The sequence below is a fragment of the Phacochoerus africanus genome, chromosome 16 (assembly GCF_016906955.1).
Source record: "Phacochoerus africanus isolate WHEZ1 chromosome 16, ROS_Pafr_v1, whole genome shotgun sequence".
Lineage (NCBI taxonomy): Eukaryota > Metazoa > Chordata > Mammalia > Artiodactyla > Suidae > Phacochoerus > Phacochoerus africanus.
This window is the reverse complement of record NC_062559.1, coordinates 48,947,459-48,967,514: the sequence shown is the minus strand read 5'-3', so window position 1 is coordinate 48,967,514 and position 20,056 is coordinate 48,947,459. Positions and strand designations below refer to the sequence as shown.

Sequence of the window (20,056 nt, the reverse complement as noted above, 5' to 3'; positions counted from 1 at the left end):
CTGAGTGTGTCGGGGAGGGAGTTTCTGTATGAGATTAATATTTGAACCTGTAGACGGACTGAAGCTGATTGACTGACCTCCCCAACATGGTAGACTTCACCCAATCCACCGAGCGCCTGGAGAGTGGAGGAGGAAAGAATGCTTTCTCCCTGCCTGCCTGTCTTCCGGCTGGCACAATGGCCTTCTCCTGCTTTTGGACTAGGACTCAGACCAGAACGACACAACAGCTCTCCCGGGTCGACAGCTTGCCAGCTACAGATGCCACTCAGCCTCCATAACGACGTACACCAGTTCCCTATAGGCAAGCTCTTTCTCTGAAGAACCCTAACTCATACCATGCTGAAAAAGACTGAATGCAGAAGCAGCTAGGAGGAGCCAGCCTGTTAAGTCACACGTAACATGCGCAATGCGTCTAAATATATACACACACAAAACAATGCCACTCTTACTGTATGTCATGAGAAGCGGGACAAAGGCATATCAAAGACTCCTTTCTGCCATGATGAAAGAAGTTACCGAAGCAATAAAGAAGAAAGAAATTATACCCGCAAATAAAATATTGACTAGCGATTGAAAAAGCATGACGTCTAAAAATCCCATATGTGACAACGCTTATAAAAGGCAGGGCGTAAAGACATAAAACTATGCACAGCGCAAAGCAAGTTCAGGAAAGCTAGACACATGCAACGCCTTCACACGCGAGGGGTCAGCACAGGAGAGGGAGATCATACTTGGCTAAGAAAGGACGGGCCACCCAATAAATCACGCTGGGAAAACCGACTCACAAAAAATAACCCAAATAACAGGAATTCCAGATGAATCAACCATGAAATTGGATCAGAATTGGAAAAGCAGAAGGGAGCATTAGCAGGCGGGATTTTAAAACATCTTTCTTCAGCAAGGAACAAAGAAATTCAGTGAGATGATGGGTAGATTCAAAGAAGCTGTACCTTAAAACCTGCACATGACAAATATTTCACAAACAAAATAAGGCAAAAGCAACTTCCGGCAATGCTTGCAATATGGACCCTGAAATGGTAAGGAACTGACATGTCCGTAGGTCAGAATACATCAAAAAGTGGCAAAAAGTCTGCCTCACATGATGAATACTTATAAGGAACTGAAGTGCTAGAAATCAAGAAGAAAATGTAATCTAATTTTATAAATGAGCCAGGGGGCCGAAAGGCTAGTCTACTAAATGAATATTACAGACACATCTTCTTCTGCCTCTGTTTAGATGCTCAGATGAACAACAAGCGTAACAGAGGGAAATGCCACTTTTCATCCATCACCTTGCAAAAATGAGATGCAGAGCAGCGGCAGGTGAGGGAGTGGGGTGGCGTTCAAGGCCAAGGCCCAGCGTCGGCTTCCTAAGCATTTCCCACCAGGAGCCCGTTCTCTCTCCATCTGGGAGCGGGGCGTGGCGAGTGCCCTTTGCGCGAGTTTCGGGGAACTGATGACACACAGCATCCTGTCTCCAGGGTTGAGGTCCTTCGGGTCCGCCACACAACGGCTCCCTTGCCCCACAGGGGTTTCCAAAGTCGGGGGGAGGAAGCCCGGGTCCTGCTGCAGCAGCAACTGCCCCGAGCATCTGGCTCTGAAACCAGCCCGTTCCACATTGTGCCACAGGGTCTTGGAACTGCGATGCTCCCCTGGGAATCCAGGCCACGGTCTTACAGGCTTGTCAGAGCCTTTCTCACAACACTGCGCATATTTACCAAGTGAGAGAGGAGCCCTGGACGTCACCTCCGCTTCTCCTGCATCTGCCCTCAAGCTCACCAGCTTTTCCACGTCCACAGTCAGCGGCCACGTGACACGGGGCACTGGATGCCGGCAGCAGAGGGTAGGAGACCGCGAGCTCCCCCCCCCCCCCGACAGGACACAGCCTTCTCATCTTTTTATTCTGGCTGGTGCTTAACTGAAGGGGGAAAAGTCATTATGGAATATTCCTCACCAAAGCCCCTCCATTCCATTTTAACCTCCAGCCTCGTTCTTGCTCCCTTCCTCAACCTTCACGCCCTCAGGCTCCTCCCTGCAGTCTGCAGCAATGCTCTATTTTTTTTTTTTTGTCCATTCCAGTCTGTTCTCTCCTATTCCGTCATGAGATCCAGGCAAACCACCCCCCCACCGGGATCTCTTCTGCTTGGTCTAACCCTGCATCCTCTCTGGATCCACCTCCCACTCGGGGCCAAGTCCCCCAGAACTCAGAGCTCTCAACGCTGAGGCAAAGAGCCTCACCCGCTCAGGACCAGGACGCCAACACCACCCACACCGGCGCCCTCCACGTGGGTGTGCGGGACTGTTGATGGAAACCAGGCCACTGAAACCAGGGGAAGGATCTCAGGGGAACAGTGAGGACAGGTTACCTGCAGCGGAGCCTTAACTGGTGGTGAGGGCGGAGCAGGAGCCACACCAGGCCGGTTCTGGGCAGCGGCAGGCAAACCAACCAGACACTCACTGCACCGCTCACTATCCACCTGTGGCCTTCCCTGCCATTCAGGCTGGAGAAGTGGGGGGGGGGGGGGCTAAGGGAACCTCTAAGTGCAAACAACAGCTTCTTAAGTGGGCATTTTTTCCTTCTAAGTTGGCTGCATATGAAATTTGTGGCAAAATAGGTTAAAATGTGAAACAAAGGGACAGCAAAGCCAAGAATATGCTAGAAAAAGAATGGTCAAAATAGCAGCCAGAGGAGTTCCCGTCATGGCGCAGTGGTTAACGAATCCGACAAGGAACCATGAGGTTGCGGGTTCGGTCCCTGGCCTTGCTCAGTGGGTTAACGATCTGGCGTTGCCATGAGCTGTGGTGTTGACCGGCAGCTGCAGCTCTGATTCGACCCCTACCTGGGAACCTCCATATGCCACGGGAGGGGCCTGAGAAATGGTAAAACGACCAAAAAAAAAAAAAAATGGCAGCCAGAGTTACCAAAAAACGCACCTAACCCTTCTCCACCGTCACCGCCACCCTCTCCATCACTGGCGTCACCACTTCCGGCAGGCCTAACAACATCATAACGTCACTGTCACTAACCCTTCTAGATGCTTCCTTGAGCCGGTCAACAGGCTCTGTGCTCCTCGTGCTGTGATGCACAATGACTCTCAAGGAAAATTCAAGCCCAGAGGGAGAGCAGGAACCCAGCGGCCTGCCTCCACCGCCCAGGCTCCCCGCCTCGCACCCTGCTGCCTCTCCAGAAACGAGCCAAAGCAAGCGCCCTCCCACCCAGACCGCACAGAGCTCGTGTGGGACCCCTGAGGCCACGGGTACCGCCCACAGGCAGCACATCCTGCAAGCGCATCCTGCAAATGTCTACGACACACACAGAAATAAAAAGGAGAGAAAAACCACTACATCGTCTGGGTTTTCATGGTCTCAGAAGCACGTGCTGTAAAGAGCAGAGATTCTAGAGACGAACTATTCTACAAGCCATGTGTCAAGGTCACAAAACTGAGGGCCTAGAGCGGGCCCTGTCTGGAGCCACAGCTTCTTCTGCAGGAACCAACCACTGACTCTGTCAGGCCCCATCTACACCCGCAAGGACTCTGCCAGGCGCTCAATCTAGCAGCACCTTTGCATCCTGCGCTGCCTCTCTACAGCTATGTGGAAGGGACAGGGGCCAGGTCCTCAGAAAGTTAAGAACCGCGGCTAAGATGGAGGCAGCCACGCAGCAACAGCACACAGAAAAACCCGACTCTTGTGTTTTTATCCCAATTAGATGGTCACTTCCGCAGGCCTTTTTTCCCTCAACAAGGTCAGAGAGCGTGTCAAGTCTGTAGTCACAGATGATGGCATCTTTGAGAGGCAGGCGTCACAGTCACCCTGGGACAAGCCCTTGGCTCTGGCGCACACATCAATGTATTTTAATTTAAGAAGATAATGATCCAAAGACTCCAGTCTCTTCCTCTTCAAAAAAGCGTCTCTGTGGTTTACTGACACCATGCAACACACTTAGGTACCTAAAGTGGTCATTTCTGGAGCATGCTCCGAAATTTTGACATGCCACCATCTGGGGGAGTTCTAGAAAACCTTTTTCTGGAGAGACGTCAGCAGACACATCACTATCAGGTGAGACAGGCACGTCCCCAGCCCCCCGGGGCACCCGTGCGTGAGGGACAGCACCTGCCACGTGGTGAGCGCGCCCTGTGCTGCACCTGGCCATCAGGAGGCCATGCCTCCAAGGACCCCCACGCCCCGCCCTGGAATCCGCGTCACGGCCCCAGCGGGCAGGGGTCCGGGGCCTCGTTCCTCCCGGACCTGCTCCTTGTTATCTCTCCCAGGAGCACAGCTCTCCCGGACCCACGCCCAGGCTGCTTCGATGGAGGACGTGATGGGCTGGGCGGCTTCCCAGATGAGCCCGGGATGAAGGTGGCCTCTGCCAGCCAGGCTCCCGGCCACCACCCAGGGCTGAGGGCCCTGCAGGCAGAGTCCACACGTGGCTGGAGGGCTCAGAGCAGAGGACCACGGAGACAGCAGCAGAGGCCAGGCAGGAATGAGGGTCACGGCGCAGGCTGGAATGGGGAGCATCAGAGAGGAGTCGCCAGGCCCCATGCCCAGGGTCATGGGCCACCCTCCCTGGAGGAGCTGCTCGGACGCTCTCTGACCTGGAGGGCGCAGGCAGAGTCGCCCGGGGTGCCCGTGGCAGAACCAGGACTCGTGCCCAACCCCGGATCCCCTTCTACTGCCTCCAAACCACGCAAACCACCCCAGCCAAGCACCAGGGTGACATACGGGGACAGGCATCTCGGGGCCACCACATGTGTGTCCTGGCTTTCCCGCAAGGAGGCAGTGGCAGAGCGTCCCAACTGGGGCAGTGAGATGTGGAGGGCGGACCCCACCTGCAGGAGATGGCGCCCACAGGACGGCCGTCAGCCAAAGATTCCCTTCCAGGAAAAAAAGTAGGGAATCCGAAAAGTGATCTCACTGGGCTAGAAAGGGCCAGAAAACAGAACCTCACAGGGAGTTCCTAGTGTGGCGCAGCGGAAACAAATCTGACTGGGAACCATGAAGTTGCAGGTTCAATCCCTGGCCCCACTCAGTGGGTTAAGGATCCGGCGTTGCCGTGAGCTGTGGTATAGGTCGCAGATGCGGCTGGGATCCTGAGTTGCTGTGGCTGTGGTGCAGGCTGGCAGCTGCAGCTCTGATTCGACCCCTAGCCTGGGAACTTCCATATGCTGCAGGTGAAGCCTAGAAAGGAAAACAAAAAACAAACAAAACAAAAAAAACAGGAGCTCACAGCAATTCTCGGAGTGAGAGCCAAACAAGTCACAGAGGGCAGTGCTGCACAAGGCTGGCCTGTTGCCGCCCCCCACCCCTCCGTACTGGGCACGCCCGGGGCCCAGGGAGCCTCAGGCAGCAGAGCACACGGTGCGATTCTGAGATCTCACTGCCTCCCCCACCGCAGAGATTTTTAAAAAGGACCTTTGGGGTCACTCCTTAGCTCAGGCTCAGTTGTACAGAAAGAAAGAAAGTGACTTTTCAAAGAGACGATCTGTTGCAACCAGGCCCTTATTAAATGTCTATGGGAAACGGAGCCCTTTGCCCAGGAAGCCAACCACCCTGGCCCGTGCTCAGGACCTGCTCACGTGGACAGCAGCCAGCCCAGGACACTGGAATCCCCCGCGGCGTGTTCCGCTGGGGACACTGAGGGAAAATAATCATCACAGCAGCTGCGAAGCTAAGTGCCAGCAAGCGGGCTAGGCGCTCAGCAGCGTCTCATGCAGGCTTCACCCAGCCGGCCAGAGAACGGATGCGCCCGCGGCCTGAGAGCAGGGGGCTCAGCCCCGATCAGCATCAGAGCCGGTACACAGACCCAAGGGCTATCTGGCCACCAGCCTGTGGTCCCAGCCCAGACCTGTCTCGGTCACACCCTCCACTGTGTTTTCATGTGTGTGTCTGTGAGCATGCGTGTGTGTGCATGCAGGTGTCCGTGTGTGTGTTTGCACATGCACTTGCACATGTGTGTGCATGCATATGTACACACCTGCTGTTGCGGGGAGGGCGTTGGGAGGGGGAGGCTGGCATTGTCATGTTCCATGCACACACCCACAGGTGACACCCACCAGTGCAGAGGAACCTCCAGGCCCCAGGGCATTCAGGTGACAAGGTGAGAGGGGCTGTGAACTCTGAGAAGCAGGGCAACAGCTTGGAAATAGAGACTCCTGGAGGGTCAGGTAGGGAGGGGACTTCTGGCGCCCCCAAGAGGCAGTAGCGGGGGAAGGAGCGGGGAGAGGAGGGAGCTGGGGAGATGCCTGGCTCAGGGCACAGTTGGCACTGACTGCGAAGGGGCCCTTCAGAGGAGGGGACCGCCCCAGCCTCCTGCCTGCCCTCGGGCCCCACTGAGGTCTGACCATCATGACGTCCATCCAAGCCATCCGACCCCAAGGCAGCCGTCAGGGGCCCTGAGCCAGGGCACGTCCACAGGGAAGAGGGGGGCAGAGAGGCCTACCAGCCAGACCCTAGAAACGTGCTATGGGGGAAAACCTAAACCACCAATGATAAGAAGCCCCGGAGTAGCCCTAAGCCTTCTCCGAGCCCCCAACCCACCTCTGCACTGTGACGCAGACCCACGACCACCAGCCCCCATCCTAGGTTCCAAGGGAAACAAGAGCCTCTTCCTCACGGCTCCAATGTACAGATGTGCTGACGTTAAAGCACCAAAAATAGCAAGCTGGAGCTCCCACGGTGGCGCAGGGGGTTAAGAACCCACCTGCAGCCACTCAGGTGGCTACAGAGGAGGAGTTCCACCCCCAGCCCAACGCAGTGGATTAAAGGATCCAGCATTGCCGCAGGGGACGCTCGGATGCCATCCCTGGCCCAGAAACTTCCATATGCCACAGATGCGGCCATAAAAAAAAAAAAAAATAGCAAGTTGCATTGATTACCTGAGGATTAAGCACTAAATACTGAAGCTGGTGGCTTTGTTTACAGACAGGAGCGATGCCTGATGACAGGCTGGAAGGGCAGGGGTACAAGGAACCCTGACTCGAGAGAGAAGAAAAATTTCATCTGTCAACGCTGCCACGAGATCAGAAAGTAAAAGAGAATAAACCGGAGCTACTGACACCCCAGGACAGATGGAAAATGAGTCAGGAACCCCTTGCTGCTGCTCCCTCACCCGTTCGACTAGCTTTGCTCTTTCTGGAATGATCCCTCAGGAGCACCTACCTGTGCGGGTAGGGCCAGTCCCAGTCTAGCGACGGTCGGTCAGGGTAAAGTCAGGCTAACAGGGGGAATTCCACGACTTGGTAACTTCTGGAAACTCCCCAAGAGAAGGGTTCATTTTGGTTTTTCATTTGCTTTGCTTTGATTTCATCGGCATGAGAACGGTAAATGAAGACTCACCTCCATCATTGCACAACTACAAATGTAATAAAATTCATGGAGCAATTTAAAAAAAAAAAAAAAGACTCACCTCGGCATGACAGCCCTCGACCGTCGATAATCTGTTTGCAAACCCCGCAGACTCTGGCTTTTTTAAAGGTCTTGTTCTTAAAACTGTGCAGACTCGTCGTGAGTTCTTCCGGCTGGAAAAGGAAAAGGACAAAGGCTCAGCGCTTCCATTCAGTCCACCTGCTCTTCCTTTTTCCAGCGGAGTTGGGGAAGAGCCGCAACAGAAACCTGACCAGGCGACCAGAGGAGAACAAGACACCACCCTGCCAAGGCCGGGATCGGGGGCGGGGGGGCTCGGGTACCCGAGGGAGGCCCCCACGCGCCCAGCTTGTAATCCACGGGGCGAAGGGCAGCCAGGCTTCCGTGACGACGTGTTGCGCTTCCAGACTGTCGCTTACAACCACTCCCGTCTGTGACACGCACCCCCACCCCGTGCCCCCGCCCCATCTCCCCCACCCTGTGCCCCCCATCCCTCTTCTTCACACTTTTTCCTCCGGAAGAAACAATTATAAACAACACGATGATGCTCAGAGGCGGCCGACTGGCCTTTCTGGCCCCTTAGTCCCTCCGAACAGATATACTGAAGGGCGAGTGGTCACCAGTCCGGGGTGACAAGAGAGGCAGTTCCTCCTGGTAGAGCATCGGATCCATTTCACACACTGGCACTGGGAGGAGACGAAACAGTCAGCCACCAAACCCAAGTCTGCTGTGCCAAGGCGCACAGCTGCATCGGAGGAGCTTATAAAAATTCAATCTGCCTTAGAAACCAAACACCAGCCATACTGCCATTAGCTGATGGGTGACAGTGCGCTCATTCTGTGATGACTGGTACACCATGCATGCACAAGGCCACTGCTCACCCCCAGAGAGTTACAATTCCCCAAGGAGATGGAATGTTACCCAGAACAGGAGACAAACGGCACTTCGGAAAATAGTTTGACAATTTTTTGTACAGATTTTTAAACCTACACCCATGCTATGACCCAGCAATTCCTCTCTCACAGACACTGAAAAAGAAATATGGGAGTTCCCACTGTGGCTCAGCAGTAATGAACCTGACTAGTATCCATGAGGACTCGGGTTGGATTCCTGGCCCTACTCAGTGGGTTAAGGATACAGCGTTGCCAAGAGCTATGGTGTAGGTCACAGATGTGGCTCAGATCTGTGGCAGAGGCTGGCATCTGCAGCTCTGATTTGACCTGGGAACTGCCATATGGTATGGGTGTGGCCCTAAAAAGACAAAATAAAATAAATTTAAAATTAGATAAATAAGGAGTTCCTGTCATGGCTCAGTGGTTGACGAATCTGACTAGGAACCATGAGGTTGTGAGTTCGATCCCTGGCCTTGCTCAGAGGGTTAAGGACCCAGCATTGCCGTGAGCTGTGGTGTAGGTTGCAGATGCGGCTCGGATCCTGCGTTGCTGTGGCTTCGATCCCTGGCCTTGCTCAGAGGGTTAAGGACCCAGCATTGCCGTGAACTGTGTTGTAGGTTGCAGATGCGGCTCGAATCCCGCGTTGCTATGGCTTCAATCCCTGGCCTTGCTCAGAGGGTTAAGGACCCAGCATTGCCGTGAGCTGTGGTGTAGGTTGCAGATGCGGCTCGGATCCCGCGTTGCTGTGGCTCTGGTGTAGGCGGGCGTCTACAGCTCCGATTCGACCCCTAGCCTGGGAACCTCCATATGCCGAGGGAGCAGCCCTAAAAAAGGCACAAAGACCAAAAAAAAAAAAAAAAGATAAATAAGAAACATGGCCACAAAGACACCTGCAAAAATCATCAAAGCCACCGTATTTAAAAATGCCCCCAACAAGAGGTAACCCAAATGCCCATCAAAAGGAGCCTGGATAAACACATAAGGACAGTCATAAAACGGAACGCTTCTCGGGTGTACACAAGAGCAAGTTACCAGTCCATGTAGAACATGCAGCATCGTGGGTGCACATCAAAGGCATTATTTTGCTGAATGGAAGACATCCGACTCAAGAGCACACAGAATGATTTGCTTTACTGGATGTTCATGAACAAGCAAACGAACCTATCTAGAAACTCAGAGGCAGGAAAAAATGAGGTGAGCGCTATGATGGCACCAAATTCCTACCTGGAGAAAGTTTCTGGGATGCAGAGAAGGAAGGGGGAACCAGTGCACAACAGGGGTTGAAGCAAAGGAATGAAAAGTTTAGGCAGAATAAGCCAGCAAGAGGTTACTTGCCTGAGCACCAGGGAACAGAGAGCTGCGCAGAACCCAGGATCTGTGGAAGGGCTCAGCACAGTCCTGAGGGGTGTGTGTGTGTGTGTGTGTGTGTGTGCGTGTGTGTGTGTGTGTGCACATGTGCTTGAGGAAGCTACCTAAGGGGGAGGAAAGAACCACCAGAGAGGATTAGCGGAAACAGAGCTCAGGGCTCCCACAGACCTGGGAAGGGTGCCTCTTCCCACACACAGACCAGAAAACCTCAAGATTCAGGGAGTATGAGCACAGAAGACACGGAAGCACCTTGCCTCAATCATGGGGAACGATTAACTCTAACCTGAGCACTGCTCCCGTTCTGCCTGGCCTATCTAGAAGGGATTATACCATCTCCAAGTAATTTAGTTGCATTCCAGAACAAAGCCCAAGAACATCCGAGGAACAAAAAAATGTCCAGCACCCTAATAAGGTGAAATTCACCTTGTCTGCTATCCAATCAACAAATTATCTGGTATGCAATCAAAAAGCAGGAGGCATACAAGGCCACAGGAAAACACAATCCACAGTGAGAATAATAAATTAATTAAAAATGGCCCTGAACTGACAAGAATAGGCAAACAAGATACTAAGAGAAGAATTATAACTGGATTTCATTTGTTCAAGAAGGTAAGTAGGGATGGAAAGGTATAAAAAGATGCAAACCAAACATCTATACAAGAAATGTAAAATCTGAGATAAAAAATACACTGGATGCAATTACTGGCAGATTAGACACTGCAGTAGAACAGAGGAGTGAACTTGAAGATATCACCATAGAAACTTCTCAAAATAAAGGACAGAAAGAGAAAAGACCATCTAAGTAAATTAGGAAATAAACAGAGCATCAGTAAGCAGCCTCTGAAGGAGGATGAGTGGGTGGAGGGATATTTGAAGAAATAACAGCTGAAGCTTTTCCAAAATAGGAAGAAGACTATAAAATCATAAGTCTGGGAAACTCAACAAACCTCAAGCATAACAAATGTGATAAACTATACCAAAATGCAAGATAATCACATTGCTCAAATCCAATCATAAACAAACCCATATACAAAACAGAAACAGACTCACAGACTAGAAAACAAATTTATGGTTGTCAAAGGAGAAAGGGACAGGGGATAAATTAGGAGTTGGGGATTAAGATATACACACCACTATACATAAAACTGATAAGCAACAAAGATTTACACTATAGCACAGGTGTATACTCCATACCTTATAATAACGTATAATGGAAAATAATCTGAAAAAACAATATATATAAAGAGGAAAAGAACACATTATATTCAGGAGACCAACCATTAGCATAACAGCAGATTTCTTATTCAAAAAAAGAAGAGTTAAGGAAGAGAAAAAACAGTGCGACAAGATAAAATACTGAGGAAAAAATATGCCAATCTAGAATTCTGCACCCAGTAAAATATATTTCAAAAATGAAAGCAAATTAAAAATTTCTTAAGATATATAAAAGCTGGAGTTCCCTTTGTGGCTCAGCGGTTAACAAACCCGACTAGGATCCATGAGGATATGGGTTCGATCCCTGGCCTTGCTCAGTGGGTTGAGGATCCAGCATTGCTGTGAGCTGCAGTGCAGTTAACAGAAACGGCTTGGATCCCATGTTGCTGTGGCTGTGGTGTAAGCTGGCAGCTGAAACTCCAATTTGACCCCTAGCCTAGGAACTTCCACATGCCACAAGCGTGGCCCTAAAAAAAAAAAAAGGCAAAAAAAGGAGAAAGAGATATATAAAAAATCACCAGCTGACACATACTACAAAGCATGTTAAAGGCAGTCTGGTCAAAAGAAAAATGTTATCAGATGGAACTATGGCTTCACACAAAAGAATAAAGAGCACTACAAGGGGTAATTACATGGACAAATATATAAGATTTTTACTTATTTAAAATGAACCGAAAGATAATTAACTGTTTAAAAAAAACTAATGATGATGTAATGTGAGGTTTAACATAAGTAGAAGTGGAATTTATGATAAAAGATACAAAGCTCAGAAAAGGAGAAACGGCAGTATTCTATCGCAAGGCTCTCATGAAGTCACATACAAAAAAACCAAACCTGTCAATACTTTGATCTTGGACTTCCAGAACTGTAAGGAAAAAATTAATTTCTGCTGTTTAAGCCACCAGCCTATGGTATGTTGTTATGGTAGCCCTAGCAAACTAATATACCCTTTCTCAATAATTAATCAATTTTTATCAATAATAATTGATAATATTGCATAAGATAAGCATGGCTATATAAGCCTTAAACAATGTTATGAAAAACTTGACCTAATTGCTATCTTTAGCACATCTGACCTAACAGAAGCAGAATATACATTCTTTTCAAATACATATGGAATATTTACCAAGGTAGACTATATTCTGGGGCATTAAATAGGTGTAAATAAATTTAAAAGCACTCAAGTCATACTAAATATATTCTCTGACCACACTGGGATTAAAATAGGGATCAGAAATAGAATGATCTCTATAAAATCCCCAAATATTTGGAAACCAAACAACACATTTCTAAATAGGGTGATACATCATGGCAAACCGGGTTTCTCCCAGGTTGGTTGATTTTATGTTCAAGTATCAATCAGTAAAATAAAAAATTTTAAAAAAGAAACTTGCACAATTTTTCAATTGATGCAAAAAAAAACCCTCATAAAATCTAACATCCATTTCCTGATTTAATTTTTTTAATTTTAAATTTAAAAAAACTCAAATAGGAATAAAAAGAGACTTCCTCAACTTCATAAAACTGTCTGTGTAAAACCTACAGCAAATGTCATATGTAATGATGAAAGACTGAATGCCTTCCCTTCAGGATGTGAGACAAGACAAGGATTTCCTCAATCAATATTTCTATGTAGGCTTGTCCTCGAGGTTCTAATTAGTGCAATCAGGCAAGAAAAATAAATAAAAGGTATCCAGGTTAGAAAGGAGAAAGTTAAACTATCTTTAGTCACTGATGACATCATTGCCTATGTAGAAAAAGCTGATGGAATCAACAAAAAAGCTCTAGGACAAGTGAGTTTATCAAAGTTGAAGGATACAAGATCAATGAATGTACAAACTGATTGTACTTCTACATACCAGCCATAAACATCCAGAAATTGAATTTCAAAAAATATTACCACTTACATTAGAATCAAAAATATGAAATATTTAAGGATAAATCTGACAAAATTGTGACAGACTTATAAACTAAAAACTGTAAAACACTGTGGAAAGAAATTAAAGAAAATATAGGGAAACTGAATTTCTTCTATAATTAAAGAAATTATAGAAAACAGATGGAGAGATACACCATGTTCATGGATCAGACAACACAATATAATTAAGATGCAATTCTTCCCATAAAATCTATAGATTCAACATAATCTCAATTAAAATCCCAGCAGGCTTCTTCCATAATTGGCAAATTGATTCCAAACTTCATATTTAAATTTCAAAGCACTTAGAACTGCCAAGACAACTTTGAATATTGTTCCTATTTAAGTGTACAATTTGATAAGTTTTCTATTATATTTTGAAAAGGCGTTTTCAGTATAAAAACACTGAGTTTCAAAGATAGAATACTCTTGGGATTCTCTATAATTAAAAAATATGAGGTGTTAAACGAACACTTTGGAGTCTAATTTTCAACAAAGCATATGCTCCTCTGAAACTGATCAAAGGAAGACCAATACTCAGCACACAGACCGAAACTGCCTTGACCAATGGCAGACACAACTAATCAATCATGGCTAATGTCCCCAGTTGACTTTACAAGCCTTCTCAATGGAGAACCCCAGGTGCCACTACCAATGGGCTGGAACTGGCAGAGGGCTCCTTCAGACATGCCATTGCCACTCCACCTTTAAAGCACTCTCTGACCATCCCCAAACCGTTCCTCCACTATTCAAGCTGGAATGCTGGGAACTTACAGTTTTCTGCTGCGACCATTTCTTGTCCCACACCCCCGCCCCCCAAGTCCTTCTGACCACTTCCGGTTCCTCAGAAACCCTACAGCACAGCCATCAGTCATGCATTCCCTGGTGTCAGCTGGCAAGTCTGTCAAATGAGGGAACGTTTCCTGCACCAGGGGGAAAACTTCCCACTGCTTCTGCCACCTGGGTTACAAGCTCTGTGACCCTGGATAAGTCATACCCCCTTTTCAAGGGAAAGAGGACCTCCCCCATCCTGCCTACGAACACTGTAAATAAACAAGTGCTGTGGCAGGTACCACTTATAAGCACTGGGATTCTATGGGAATCACTGGGCCAGCGTTTGCAAATCAGCTCCACCTAGGCTCCACCCTGTAACAAATAAAATAGATTGTCTGGGGGGGGGGGCAGAATGCAAATTTTTTCAAAGCTCCCCCAGGGATTCTAATTCATAGCGAAATTGAGGCCACCACTATGTAATGGACTGTACATATACTATGAGGTGCTGTCCTACATACACTCAAGGCGCTGTTATTCTGTGCTTGTTTACATGTTTGTTTCTGTTTTGTTTTGTTTTTTTAACAGACTACTTTTCGACAGCAGAGCTGTGGTACTAGAAGCCTGCAAACAGGGACAACGGTGCTGTTATTATGAAGCTCACAACATCAGTAGGGCCCTTCTAGGCCGTAACCATGACCATCACTGTTCTACGAACAGGAATGCTAGGATGCAGGCCCAAGACCACAGCGCCAGAGGATAAGGAATATGGCCTCAGACCCAGTCTCCACCCCAGCCTCAAGTTCAGACAGGAGTATGTATTCAAGTAGCTGACAAACACAGCCCTCTGTAGTAATCCCCCAGTTGGCACATGCTTCCCCCCTCATATTTCAGTTATTTGTCTCTACGCCTCTCCTGTGTAATTCCCTTGAGACAGGACACCAGGCTCTTAACCATTTGTCCTCCGAGGCCCTGCACAGCGCCTGGCACACAGTGAACTGAGGACGCTCAATTAGTATTTGTTGCCTGAATGAACTGGCTGTAGTCTGTGGGCCAACGGGGGATACTATGACCTTTTATTCCCTACAAATACCTTTATTACAACCAGGGAGAAAGAGGCACTGTGTTCCCGCGGCTTTCTTGCCAGGCTGGGCCACAGCTAGAAGCCTGGAGAGGAAGGAAAGAGCAAAGGTGCTGTGAGGAGGCTGAGGCCATTTCAATGGCTGGATGGCGGAGGAATTCATTGCAGATAGTGTAATAACATCTGCTCACGCTTCATCTGTACATAACATCTCCATTGTGCAATGAGCCTAGACGGGATTAGACTGCCTTTGTTTTCACCTGATACTGTGCTTTCATTTCTCCCACAGAGGCGGGGCCGCTGCGTGCCGGGGGAAGGGGAGGGAGGCCGAAATGCTGAAGCATTTAGCAGGCTCAGTTCAGGAATCTAAATTGCATTTAATTGTTAGGAGCAGACAGTTAGAAGCATTGAGAGCAAGGCTGCCCGTTCCACAAGGACTCCCTGAGGGGCGGAGGGTAATTAGTGCTGGTCGTGATGGTGAGGTCTCTTTTCAGAAAGAAAAGTCTGCAAAATTGAGCGAGGAAGCGCTCCACAGGAGTGCAGAAGGGGGACCCTTGGCTCTGCCCTGCGGGAATGCAAAATCTCACCGACCCCACCGACCCCACCCTCCGCCAGGTTCTCTGGGCTAAGGCTGCAATAGCAAAACAGTTACTGCACAAAGGCTGCATCAGCACAATGCAAGCTACCTTTTCTTTTCAGGCCAGAGGATTTAGGCGTGTGTTTTCCTACCTGGGGAAACGTTCAGCAGCATTCTAGGGAGGCAGACACTGAGCAAAGACACCCAGCAACTTGACTCTGGAGTGTCTTAAACCCCACAAAAACTTCCTGCATCAGCAAAGTGGACCCCAAACCGCTGGGGTGATCCTGCTCAGAGCCAGAGAACCCCCATACAGGGGACAGCCACTGCATACCTACCACACACTGTCCCCAACCTCCCAGCAATAGCATTTGACTGTTAAACTAAAAATCGGAACGGAGCACAACTCAAAGTGATGGGAGGTTGCTGACCTTCTGACTACTTCTCAGTCCTCAGAACCTTACCTAAGTTTCTGGGAAAACAAAAGCAATAAATAAATGTGTTTACTCCGAGAAAGGACTGCTGAACCTACTGGCCAGCAGCCTCCTGCATCAGCTCTGTTTAATTCAAACGCCATGGAGGACGGTCCCAGGACCACAGATTCTAACAGAGCCGTGTTGACCTTGCACTTCTGCAACAATGGCAGCACCTCCCCACATCCACACGGAGCTCCGCACCCTTTTCTTTTGCAAGAAACGCAGGCTGCGACGCGAGTCCTCGAAATGGCCCATGTCCCACTTCTGTGCCGGGAAAGGAGTCCAAAGAAGGGTGTTCAAGAGGGAGTCGAAATAGAACATGAAGCTTGAACTGTCACCCACTCCATGTGGGCTCACCAGGGCGCCACCTTCCACCAGGCAAAGCCCTGCTTTCCCCCTCTCCTGAGCACGTAACACGTGCACACACAGGGACACGCGCGCACAGACCAGGACACGCGCGCTCGTGAACATGAGGGCACCCATGGGCATGCGCAGAAACAAAAGCACACGCGTGAACGTGCACGCGCAGACAAGGGTGCATGGGCATCCGTACACACTTGCACACCGGCGCGCAGACCGCGTCCTCAGGCGCACACTGGCACGCGCGCGCACCGGCCCGAAGCGCCCCCCTCTCCCGGTTCCAGCGTCCCGCGCCCCTTCTCCACTCACCTGGCGCCGGTGCCGGCGAGCCCGCGCTCCCCGCGCGCACCCTCCAGGCGGCCCCGGGGTCAGCGCGCGCAGCCGCATGGCCTCCGGCGCCCGCGCGTTGAGCCGGACCAGGGCCAGGCTTGGAAGGCCCAGGCCTGCACGGACCCTCCCCAGAGACGGTGCCAGGCAGGGATGCCTCCTGGGCCCCTGCGTCTGGGAGTCCCAGGAAAAGTTCCACCCCGGGAGCCCCGAAAAGACGCGGCCGCCACCTCCAAGTCCACTTTGCCGTCAGAAGTCAGATGCCTGGAACAAAAGCCAGACGAGTGAGCGCAGGGTCCCCCGGCGCCCCTCCATCTGACATGAATTAGCCCTCCCTCCCCCGCCCCAGACCGCAGCTCCAGAGAGGAGGCAAAAGCCTTCTCAGCCAAACCCAGGAAAAGTGGAAAAGAAACGCCTCCTAGGGCCGGGGTGGGGGGGCAAACCTACAGCCGCCCTCCGCCCTCCCACTGGATCGCCGCCGCCTTTGGCTGGAGTACAGCTTGACTAGGATTTCAGACCTCTCCAAGAATGCGGACCCAGGGGCTTAAAAGCAAAATCCAGAGGCTCTTTGGTTTTTCAGGATTTTAAATCGTGTCCAGTAAACCTGCCTTCGGGAATGGTCGGTGTCACTGGTAAACGACCTTGCTAGCCTGCAGCAGCTTTGGAGTGGAAAGAAGGAAAACTAATGCAGAATGGCTTTTTTTTTTCCAATTTGCCTCTTCGACTAAGAAAAACAAGGGGCAGCCTTGCCAGAGAGGGATGAGAGACAGGCGGAGGTTCCAGTAAACTCAAAAATGATTGTGGGACTTCCATACCTGGGGGTCCAGGACCCCGCACACCCCTCCCACACACACACCCTTACCATCCAGAGTGCCAGACAGCTCCCGGCAAATCACATCCCCGTTTTCCTCTCTGGCTCTGTGGTTATGGAAGGAAACTTACAACCTGTCTTTAATTTTTTTGAAGGAGATGAAGGTGACTGAGGTGATGGGACAAGGTGTCACAGGAAGAGGATGCCAGACACCAGGAAAGTGGAAGGGTCCCTTAGCCTGAAGGACAGCCCCCCCCCCCCCGGGGGGGGGAGTGATCCACAGAGAAGGGCCCTTTTCCCATGCCTGTCAGGCCCCCTCAGGACTGAGTTGTCATGCTGGGCTCGAAGAGCCATGGATCTTAGCTTTCTACCATGAGAAGCTCCGGCAGCCCGCTCCTGGGAGAGGCTGTGCCCCACAGAGGCCCCCACCCACACCCGCTCCTCCTTGCACAGAAGCACATGGCCTAGGGAGCTGGATGTCCTCAGGCCGACCAGCTCACGGTGTGCCCAGAGCAGCACCGAACGCCCTGGTGACTTGACCTGCCTCCATGCCCAGTGCAGGGTACAGGTCTCATGACCTGCCTTGCATCTAAAGCTCTGACTACAGATCTTCAACTCTGCTTGCAACTCCCAAGGTCTTAGTGCTGGAGAGCGGTCTGGGTGGGCTAGGCCTGGGCTTTTATGGTTAACACATGTGCGAATTCCAGCCATAGATTCAAAGGCAGGCATTAACCTCTCCGGTTCTGGCACCGAACACCCATCCTTCCATTTCTGAGGTTGCAACAGCAAAGCTGCTCTTCAACTTTCAACCAGGAAAAAAAAAAAGAGGAACACGCCATTCTGGCTTCTGATTCCTCACCAGGCAGCCACCCATCCACGCGCATCTTCCTCCTCCTTCAAATGAGATTCTTATTCATCTGTATCTGTAGTCATTCATTGATTCGGTCACTAATTCGCTAATTCGTTTTCTAAATGCATTCATCATTATTCACCCTTTCTCTAGAGAGTTTAAACTTCAGTTTTGCAGGCATCTCTCAGTCCTATTTCTTCATACACATCCCTCACCCCCACGTGACTGCAGGAGTCCTAAGAATACACCTGTAGGGGATTCATTGCTGAGTCCTCAATGTCTAACACAAGACAAGGCACAAAGCTGTGTCTACAAGCCGAGCTAGAAGCACACTGTTCTGCTGTCCTAGGGCACGGCATGCAAACACTTTTTCCAGAAGTCCGTTGGATCTATTCCCACTCCCACCCAGGAACAGCAGAAGGAATGTGAATCTCAGCAACGAGGTGGTCCCCAACATGATAAAGCTCCATGAAGTCGAGGACTGGGCTTTGCACTCTGTGGGGCCCCTGGAGACCACGCAGTGCTCCTGCGCCCACAGCTCCCAGCTTGGAAGACAAATGGGGGCTTCAGGGGGACACCTGAATCTCCTCTTACTTGATTAAAAGATGCACCATTCAGAAAATTCCCACACGTCCTTACTAATAATAAATCACATGCCTGGGATACACCTCACAGGTGATGACCCCAAACCAGGTTGTCACAACTGGGTCAGCATCAGGGATCATAGACACAGCCTCTCGGCTCAAGCCCAGAGCACCACAGCCCAAGGGAACATCCCCAAACACAGAAGTGGGGCCCCTGCCAGGACTCCCCACTTTGCCAGCTGGCCCACCTCCAGCCCCTTCTCCCTCCACAGCCCCCCAGCCCTGCTCATCCCCAGGCTCCTCTGGCTCAGCACCACTGGGAGGCAAGCTGAAGCACGAGCATTTGGGGCTGGGTCAGCTGGGAGACCCTAGAGGAACCCAGAAACCAGGGCGGGCACGGAGCCAGCTACTCCAGCCTCGCCAGACTCGCTTCACAGCTGCGCTGCCAGCCTAGCCTGCCCCTCATAGGGCAACGATCCCACCTGCTCCTTGCTGGCCTGACTTCTGGCTACAGAGTCTGCAGCAACAAAAGGGGGCTCTTCTTGCACAGGATGGACTTCAGGGGGCCTGGGGCCAGACTGTGAGGCCTCAGGGCTGCAGCACCAACCCAGCCTGGACTGGGGACTCGGGCCGGGCCATCCAAGAACTCAGACCTGACTGCAGTGGAGGCTGCTGCCACATGTCTCCTCGCTCACACACTCATATCCATCCAGGAACATCACTGAGCGGCCTGTGCGTCTGGCATTACAGGGAGCACAGTGCAGAAATGTCTGCATGCGGTGTTAGGAGGGGGCACCCTGCCCACTCCTGGGACGTCGGGGGAAAAGAGCGACAGGTGGACTGAGACCTGGAGGAGAGGTGGGCATTTTCGAGACAGGAAAAGAGCCAAGGCGTTCCCCGTTGTGGCTCAGCAGTAACGAACGCAACTAGTAAGTATCCTTGGGAATGCGGGTTCGATCCCTGGCCCTGCTCAGTGGGATCCGGCACTGCATGAGCTGTGGTGTGGGTCACGGATGCGGCTTGGATCCCGTGTTGCTGTGGCCATGACATAGGCTGGCAGCTGCAGCTCCGATTTGACCTCTAGCCTGGGAACTTCCATATGCTGAAGGTGAGGCCTTAAAAAGACAAAAAAAGAAGAAGATGAGAGCCAGGAGACCCAGCATAGTGCACAGGGTAGGGCGCTGGGACAAACTGAAGCTCAGCACGCATTAGGGCGCGGACAGCAGGCAGGTGCAGGCCGTGTCCAGAGAGTGCGCACAGGGCGGGGGGGGTGCGGTAAGCAAGCCAGGGCTGGACCGAGGTCCGGGGGAACCCGAGCGGTGAGAGGGAAGCATGTCCTGGGGAGCACCTGGCAGAAAGGCAGAAAATGACAGTCATCGCTATGCTGCAGGACTGGAATGGGATCCTGGTGTAACACACGGTTTCAACGGACACGGATATCGACAGAAATGAAAGCTGAGGCA

The 20,056-nt window shown here is 50.8% G+C and overlaps 1 protein-coding gene across 4 annotated transcripts in view; it reads right to left on the bottom strand.

Moving 5' to 3' along the window:
• TNS3 (tensin 3) overlaps nt 1-20,056 on the bottom strand; it is a 229,719-nt gene that overhangs the window by 177,144 nt on the left and 32,519 nt on the right. For 3 of the 4 annotated variants that reach the window (XM_047763136.1, XM_047763141.1, XM_047763140.1), the window contains exon 2: nt 7,406-7,517. Coding sequence is in view for 1 of the 4 variants with exons in the window: in XM_047763134.1 (XP_047619090.1) it covers nt 7,406-7,517; nt 16,331-16,408 (190 nt within the window). In the remaining 3 variants the exon portion in view is untranslated. Of the gene's footprint in view, nt 1-7,405; nt 7,518-16,330; nt 16,626-20,056 lie in introns of those variants that run through there. The other variant, XM_047763134.1, reaches the window with a different exon arrangement.